The 9,551-nt window shown below is 42.7% G+C and overlaps 1 protein-coding gene across 1 annotated transcript in view; it reads left to right on the forward strand.

Annotated features, from left to right (window-relative positions):
- Positions 1–1,437: 1,437 nt before the first annotated feature.
- espn (espin) overlaps positions 1,438–9,551 on the forward strand; it is a gene marked incomplete at both ends in the record, with an annotated part of 215,492 nt that continues 207,378 nt past the window's right edge. Inside the window, one exon of the mRNA XM_084333047.1 lies at positions 1,438–1,731. Within this exon, the coding sequence (XP_084189173.1) occupies positions 1,438–1,731 (294 nt within the window). The remainder of the gene's footprint in view (positions 1,732–9,551) is intronic.

The following is a 9,551-nucleotide window of genomic DNA, read 5'->3' on the forward strand; positions in this document are numbered from 1 at the left end:
TACTGTTACATTTGTGACATATACGATATGCAAATATACAATACTGTTACCCATAGATCCTGACAGAGTATATATATACATATGATGGGGAGGGGACTGTACATTAGGAGGGGGTGGGAGAGAAATATACATACGGTGGGGAGAGAATATATACATACGGTGGGGAGGAGACTGTACATTAGGAGGGGGTGGGTGGGTGGGAGAGAAATATACATATGGTGGGGAGAGAATATATACATGCGGTGGGGAGGAGACTGTCTATTAGGAGGGGGTGGGGGGGTTTGGACATTTAGGTGGCCAGTTTCGAATTGCAGCCTCCTGTAGGTGCTCTTTAAGAGCGGTTTTGAATGTGGGTAGGGATTCACATTCCTTTACAGCTTTGGGTAGGGCGTTATTGATGTGGCATAATTGCGAAACGTGTTTAGTCCCTTGTTTGAGCCGAATCTGGGTTTTCAACATGATTTGTGGAGCTCCCTCTGGTGTTGTGGTCGTGGTATTCACTGACCTTTGGGAAGTATTTTGACATGTACATGGGTACCTTAGTCGTGTAGTGTATCTTGTAGACCAGGCCCATTGCAAGATGCTGTACTCTGTCGTCTACTCTAAGCCATCCTAGGTTGTCAAAGTGGGCAGGGGTGAGGTGGGTTCTAGGGGTAAGGTCAAGTAGAAGTCCGAAAGAGACGTTTTGAACTACTGTTACAGCCTATACTCTCATCACCTACTCTCAGTAAAGTATAGGCCTCCTGGCCCTTTAACGTGTGAGCCGCTTTCTAGGAGCAACATGTTGCGGGCTAATGAACCTCCTCCCCCTGATGGATTATTTAACAAGAGGCGAGTCCGATGTCGCCATCTGCGACAGAGAGGAGAAGAAAACCATCCGGAATTCTTCTTTACAAACACGGGATTAAACCGCAGCAATCAAACAGGTCAAAAATATGTAAGACAATCTATTTGTTTATTTGTTTGCTAAATAAAAGCACCCGGGGATCTGAGCAACAACAGGTGTTCAGTATCCCACAACAAGTAGCGGTCAGGTGAGCCGCCCAGCGTCGCGCACAGTAGCCTGATGATAAAAGGCTCAATACAGTAGAGCAGAATGTGGATTAAGATATTACCGGTGTTGTAACCATAAGGAGAAAAACGTGTCAGCCTGTACATTGCGCGATCATGCAACGGCCAAAGTGATATTGTAGGCGACGCGCAGCGTAGTCGATTTGAAGAACCCACCGATCAACATCTTTTTTCCGGTGATGACTACGATGCGAAACCTGAGTTTTACTTTTACTACAGCCATGTGAGTTGTTTCCTCTTTACATTGAACGGAGGACTCGAGACAACAAGCCTCGACAGTATCATGGTTAACCTGCCATTGATGGTGAACTACTAAGGTTGATTTCCACTAGAGGAGTTGGTCGAGCAGCAGCAGCAGCAGCAGCTATGGCGGTGGAGAGGACGCTTCTCGCCGCGCGGCAAGGCGACGTGCAAACGCTGAAAGCGCAACTGGCGGAAAAAGTTCTCAACGGCGACATGAAGGATCTCCTCGGCGCGTCGCCCGTCCATCACGCCGCGCGCGCCGGGAAGCTGAGCTGCCTGCGGTTCCTGGTGGACGAGGCCGGTCTGCCGGCGAACAGCCTGGCGAACAACGGCGCGAGCCCCGCGCACGACGCCGCGGCCACCGGTAACCTGGCCTGTTTACAGTGGCTCCTCACACAGGGTGGCTGTCGCTCGGCGGTGAGTCCCATGTTTCCTGTTGATGATAATAACAAGGAGATGGCTTTAATAATTGAACACCACTTGGGCCTGCCTCCTGAGATACTACTACTAGTCGAATAATAGTCAATAGGTTAGCTCTCATACGAGCCTTTCCTTTTCTTCCATTTCCCACCTTTTAGCGTCGTTTCACCTGCTCTCTCCCATCGAAATGCTACCGTTTATTTTCCCTATTGAATGAATCTTCCATAAAAGGCACAGATATTCATGTATTGAACTAGTATGACAGATATTCATGTATTGAACTAGTATGACAGATATTCATGTATTGAACTAGAACTAGCATGACAGATATTCATGTATTGAACTAGTAGTATGACAGATATTCATGTATTGAACTAGAACTAGTATGACAGATATTCATGTATTGAACTAGTATGACAGATATTCATGTATTGAACTAGTAGTATGACAGATATTCATGAATTGAACTAGTATGACAGATATTCATGTATTGAACTAGTAGTATGACAGATCTCATGTATTGAACTATGACAGATATTCACGTATTGAACTAGTATGACAGATATTCATGTATTGAACTAGTATGACAGATAATGTATTGAACTAGTATGACAGATATTCATGTATTGAACTAGTATGACAGTGAATTGAACTAGTATGACAGATACTCATGTATTGAACTAGTATGACAGATATTCACGTATTGAACTAGTATGACAGATATGAATTGAACTAGTATGACAGATAATGTATTGAACTAGTATGACGGATATTCATGTATTGAACTAGTATGACAGTGAATTGAACTAGTATGACAGATACTCATGTATTGAACTAGTATGACAGATATTCACGTATTGAAGTAGTATGAGAGATATTCATGTATTGAACTAGTATGACAGATATTCACGTATTGAACTAGTATGACAGATATTCACGTATTGAACTAGTATGATAGATATTCATGTAGTTTCAAGTTTCTTTAATAGTTGTCATACAGAAGTACAGAATACTTTTATACAAAGTATGAACTAGTATGACAGATATTCACGTATTGAACTAGTATGACAGATATTCATGTATTGAACTAGTATGACGGATATTCATGTATTGAACTAGTATGACGGATATTCATGTATTGAACTAGTATGACAGATATTCATGTATTGAACTAGTAGGACACATATTCACATATTGAACGTTATTACGAGTTAATGACAGCCTAACTTCATGGGGCCAATGAGGGCAGTAGGGGTTAGATGGGTCAGCTAGTGATTCAGATTAGGCTAGTCAAGTTAACCTTAAGACATGGTAGTAACCTTTTAAGTAGGTCTCTCCCTCTATCTCTCTATCTCTATCTATCACACACAAACACACACACGCACACACCACACGCACACACATAGGAGCAGTAGGGAAATGGATGTCAACCATCCACAGATTCCACACAGGATGTCAACCAGATAAGCCTCAATGCAGTTCTTTCATTAAAACGTTTGATTCCTATTAGGCCTCAAAAGGGAACTGACCTCTACTAGTGGATACTAAGCCACCAGTTTGATTAATAGCAGTTACATGCCATGTTGTTAATAATATATTATATTAGCCTGCACCTGGCCACACCATATAGTAATGATACATTACTTACAGTTCACACTTCACTCAAGGTCAACTGATACATTGACACAGAACTAGATGTAGCTTCATTATGCACACTGTCTACAACAGTATATATACCGTATGACTATTGTAGAGCCACAGAATGGAGTTTGACAAACCAATGTAACCACCAATGGATTGAACATAAATGATCAGAAAAGCCTATTTTGATGTATGCATCCCTTTTAAGACTTTTGAGATTTATTCATTCATTTGTTTGTTTGTTAGCATTGGCTACATCTTGAAGCCTAATATGTTACTCTGTCTTTTGTTAGGAATTTGAAGCATGTTGATGCTGGGCTAAGGGATTTGGAAACTGCCTTTAGCTCCTTAAGAATAGGATTAGCAATGTATTTATGTAGTTCCTTTCGGCATATTGTTGGGAAAACTGTAGTTTCTGGCAGGAAGTTTGGAAAGCTGCTATAGCCTGTTGCTGAAGTACTAGGCCACGCCCCCTGGCTAAAATGGTATGACAGAGGGCTGACCTGGACCTGTGAGAGCTTGGTATGACAGAGGTCTGAGCTGACTGGACCTGTGAGAGCTTGGAGGGCAGGAGGGCTGACTGGTCCTTACTGAGAGCTTGGTATGACAGAGGAGGGCTGACCTGGACCTGTGAGAGCTTGGTATGACAGAGGAGGGCTGACCTGGACCTGTGAGAGCTTGGTATGACAGAGGAGGGCTGACCTGGACCTGTGAGAGCTTGGTATGACAGGAGGGCTGACCTGGACCTGTGAGAGCTTGGTATGACAGGAGGGCTGACCTGGACCTGTGAGAGCTTGGTATGACAGAGGAGGGCTGACCTGGACCTTTGAGAGCTTGGAGGGCAGGAGGGCTGACTGGTCCTTACTGTGCTGCATAACAAATCCATAAATATACACTTTCTTCCTTCCCTATGCTTCACTTTCCAATCCTGACGCTGTCTCGTCTCCTAATGTCATCTTTTCTCACTGATGTTTTTCCTCATCATCCTGATGACCAGTCTTATTTACTACAAAATGCAAAATATTATCAATACAGTAATAAAGGAAAGCTAGTCTCAACTGACCTGAAACACACCTATAGGAAAATGTTTGGTCCTTAAACTTGTTTCAGCTTACTGTACTCATCAAAACTCAGGTAATTATAGTTATATGTAATTGATACTTATTGATACCACACCGCAGGCAGCAACACAGACCGCTATACCAAGAGGTGAATCCACTTCTTCGCAACGTGTCTATCTGTCTTTTGAGGATGTGAGAGTGAGTTTAACCCATAGCACCGCTACTCACCCCAGCCCTTCGTGACTGTGCTTCACGATACCATCCGTTACACTCACCCTCTCAAACTCACTCCACTCCACTTCGATGCCCCGAGTGGGAGTCGAACCCCGGTCTCCCACGCCACAGGCAACAACACACATCGCTATACCAAGAGGTGAATTCACTTCTGGGTCTATGTGTCTTTTGAGGATGTGAGAGTGAGTTTAACCCATAGCACCGCTACTCACCCCAGCCCTTCTTGACTGCGCTTCACGATACCATCCGTTACACTTATACAAATACAAAATCAGAATAACATACAAGCAATTACTAAATCTTCCTCTCGCCTTCTAAATTAATTATATCCTCCTGTTTTTCTTGAGGTCAAACCTTTAGTGGTGATACTGCTGCTTGTAGAGGTGGGTGACATCTGACATGTCATCTTCATGATGGACAGGTGTTATGGTCTCACTGAAGGTCAATGTTGACGGACAGGGTTCCTGCAGGTTTCAACAGGTTACATTTAAGACTTTTTAAGACCTTTTTAAGGAAGATGGAGTTGCAGTGGCTGCTGTTGAGTAAATTCTGTCAGCCCTCGGGGTCCCCTACTGGTGGAGGCTCCACACAGTTGCCTGGCTTGCCTGTTCAGACGCTTCGCCTCATATCATTTTCGGATAGCGGCATCGTGCATCATTCACTGGGTGGGCCTTTATAAGAATGTGTGTATGTCCAACTAACTGTCCAATCAATGACGTATCTTAAAGGCCAACTTGCAGGTTGTATTTTTGTTCAATAAACAATGTGACTAGGCCAACGCTGACTTTCATGAAGAAGGATTTTTTTTTTATCGAAATTGACCCAGTTTTAGCGTTTTTATCAAACATTTTGTCGACCAAACCACAAGCTCCACGCACATGCATATTTTAATCCATGGATCAATAACGTGCGTGTGTCATCTTAATGCTGACGTCACGTCAGGTTCAGGGCAGCGAGGGGCTGTGAGAGTCAAACACAGCTAGTGGTAGGAAGCAGAGAGCCTTGCTACTACTAGCCGAGGAGTGATGAATGAAAATGTATCTGTTTCACCTAACACTATTGCTCCGTGATCATAGCCATCCATCTCTAAAGCTAACCACTATTTGTAAAAGCCACAACCACGTTACCATATTTGTAATAATGTAAATTGTGTCGTTGTACATATTGTGTATACAACGTTAGAAGCTAACGTAGCTTAGCTTGGTAGCTATTGTGCTAACAACATCGTGCGACGTCTAGCTTGTTAAGGCCTCTACATGCTACAGCAACTTCAAAGCAACTGCAACACAACATCAGCGCGATTTCAACGCGGTTGTTGCAGAGGGTCTTGTAGACTGTGTTGCGAGGATGTTGCGTACATCTCCCCAAAATCTAATCTAAACAACCGTTGCGTTGATATTGCGTAGCAGTGATTGGTTGGTAGTGAATCGGGGCGGGGCTGTCATAGAATAATATTGGTCCCGCAGCGAGGAATACCATCCTCCATTGTTGTAGCCAGCCAGCTAGCGTTGATGATGCTATTCAATGCTCTATCATACCCAACTAACGTCAATGCCATTCAGAATTTATTAACATAGCTACAACAACACACAGTAACGTTAATATAATTACATGCATCATTGTTTACAATGAACGGTGGGGCAGTTCGAAAGGACTGGACACGGACAAGTTGTTAAACAGCAATCAATTAATTTAATATAACAGGTAGTTCAAGCTGCATTTTCGTGCCTACAACCACAGCCACAGGGATATATCCAGCTTTGACGAGCTCTCTCTCCTCCTGCCGATTAAATTCAGCAGCTCTTCCTCGACCTCGAGTGCCTGTAGCTGCCTGCATTTGCACAAAGGCGTCCATCCCTGCTGCTAGCTAACGTTAAAACTAACCTAAAGTTACACAAGCAGAATACATCACAAATACTTCCGGTCGGGGGATTTCAAAATAAAAGAGCAACGTCTAAAAGCACCGGAAATACGTTTATTTTGTACATTATCTAACGTTAACACGAACCTAAACTAACTTTAGATTAGTTTAGGTTTGTGTTAGCGTTAGATAATGTACAAAATAAACGTATTTACGGTGCTTTTAGACGTCGCTCTTTTATTTTGAAATCCCCCGACCGGAAGTAAAAATAATGCTTCTTTTTCTGCTTGTTATCAATGGGTTGGTTGAGAAGGGAAATTTCATCTATCTAGGGAACCTAGCTACATCCGGGGTACAATGTTGCATAGGCTGCACATCGATGTTGCAGAAGCATAAAGGCAGAGTGTCTGCAACACCGTTGCTTTGTCGATGTTGTGTTGCAGTTGCTTTGAAGTTGCTGTAGCATGTAGAGGCCTTTAGCCGGCATGAATGCCCGATTTAAAATGGTTCTCTCCTCTTTGTATACCTTTGTCCTCACAAGTATTCTGCCAGGGAACTTATGGACACGACAATAGTAGTAGTTATAAGGTGTTTGAGCTTGTAACGTTAGTTAGCTCATAGCTATCGTGGTACCACACACACACATATGGCACATGCTGATATCTCTGTGAAAAAAGTTCTGATTATCCTAAGACTGGTAAAATAGATTCCTTACCTCAGATCAGATGTTCTCCAAAAAGATTATTCCAATTCCTGATCGCCATTCCAAATATCGATCGCGTTTATTGATCCAGCGCTGGGTACTGGAAATATGTATTCCACGCTGTTTTGCGGCTCGGCAATGACTTGGATCCCCTCGGGTGCCTTGCCCGAGAAGTAAAACGAGGAAGCTGGATTCCCCCCCGTGTGTTTCATTCAGTCTAATCCAATGGGGTGCAGTACAACAGGGAGAGACGATAGGGGGTGGTATTTGCCCAATGGAGCTCAGAGAGAGTTTGCAGCACTAACATGAGACTATTGATGAAAAAAAACGACAATATTTATCGTCGCTGGCACTCAAAGTGTTAAATACAGACCAAAGGATTTGCAGCCTCCCGTAGGTGCTCTTTTAGAGCGGTTTTGAAGGTGGGTAGGGATTCACATTCTTTTACGGCTTTGGAACCGTCTGTAAAGCTTTGCTTTAAATTGTATCAGACCACAGCGTGTTTGGCGGAGTGCGGAAGTTCCACTTAGATCTTGAAACATCTACATTGGTATTTTTCTGACTTCCAAATGCAGGATAGTAAATTCCCTGCATCTATGTATCTCTCACTGAGCTTTTAGCTATAGTATAGCCAATGGAAATGCTAGAAATGGTCACGTCGGCTGGGAGGACCAATGGACAATTCCTATTGTTTCTCCATACTCCAGCTGTGCGCTCTCGCAGATCGGGCCGTCATTCGTGCGTAACAGAGGATAAAGAGAGGAGCTTGTCCCTGGTTTTATAATAAAATGGCAAAAAGACATGAAAGGAGGTGTTCAACAAGCATTGGAACCGGTTGAGGACGATCCAGATAATATAAATTAAAAGGACTCTGAGCCAGATAGCTGCGACAGTGATGATGACAATCACAGAAGGATTTGATGCGTTTGAAGTAGCCTACACTCTTGTATCAATATGTTAATAATAATAATAATAATAATAATAATAATAATAATAATAATAATAATAATAATAATAATAATAATAATAATAATAATAATAATAATAATAATAATAATAATAATAATTGTAACTGAGGGGTTATAAATCCCTGACTGTATTAAAGATTGTGATAGATTAAACCACTGCTAGGTATGTACTTTAATTACTGGCCAGACAGTACATCTAATATATGGCAGACACTCATAATAATACGGCACTGACAAAGAAATATCATTTGAGGGTATTTATTATTATGCAGTAATTGGTTACAGATATGAGAATTAGGGTCGCGCTTGTATGGCGAAGAATAGGCATAAAGTCAGTCAGTAGCATAAGTCAATGGGAATAGAGTACTTCCTACGATGGGGTACTAGGCTAACGCCGCTTGGCGTAGAATGGCAATTATAGAGGGCAACGCTGGTACCGCTTGGAGACAATGGGTTCCTCCCAGAGTTGTAAGTTCTGGAGGAGAGAGGAATGTTCGGATACTCAGTCTGATCAATTGAAGAAGAAGGGGATTCACGTACAGAAGCCAGTCCTTGTAATCCAAAGCTCAGCATCAAAAGCAATAACTGTAATCCAATTGCCCAATAGCAATGATAATAGCCAGCTAGCCTCGGTCCATGAGGCCAGCCCGAATGTAGATCCTCACGGTGTTAAATCCAAACGACAGTGGAGATTAACGATGCTCTTCTCCGGGTAGTACGTTCCACAATCAATATAATCCAACCAATACTGGTTCTGCAATCGCCGCCAGTGTATTTAGTCCACGCGCACTGGCTAAGGTCCACTAGCTAAACGAACGAACTGCTGGGTAATGCTACACACGAACGAACTGCTGTTGGCACGATACACAATAATTAACGACTCTTTACTTCACATTAAGCTAAGTCGAACTTGACGTTACTGCATTAAATCTGACACTTTTACTATTCACTTCGCACATGGTTCTCAACGCTCTGTTAGACGCACTGCTTCTCACTTCACTGTTTTACCGAACTTGATGAACGTTGAACTTGCTGCACGAACAGCTACTGTTCGCACCTGCCGCTGTATATATACTTAAGTGGCTTTCTAGTGCCCAAACCTAACCACTTGCCCGGAATCAATGCGCTGCCAAGGGCATGTCCTGACTAGCCCAGACTCGCCCTTGAACCTGTCTGAGTGCGAGACTGCCTGGCGCCACCGTCAGGGGGCATTATTCATAAGGAAAGCGAATATTACTAGGATTTACACGCATATACGTGTATATATAAATAATATACAAGGTATATAAAACAATAAATGTAGATTCTCAGCTTTAATCTGGCCCTTCACAACAATAATAATAATAATA

Source organism: Notolepis coatsorum (assembly GCF_963971535.1).
Source record: "Notolepis coatsorum genome assembly, chromosome: 17".
Taxonomy (NCBI): Eukaryota; Metazoa; Chordata; class Actinopteri; order Aulopiformes; family Paralepididae; genus Notolepis; species Notolepis coatsorum.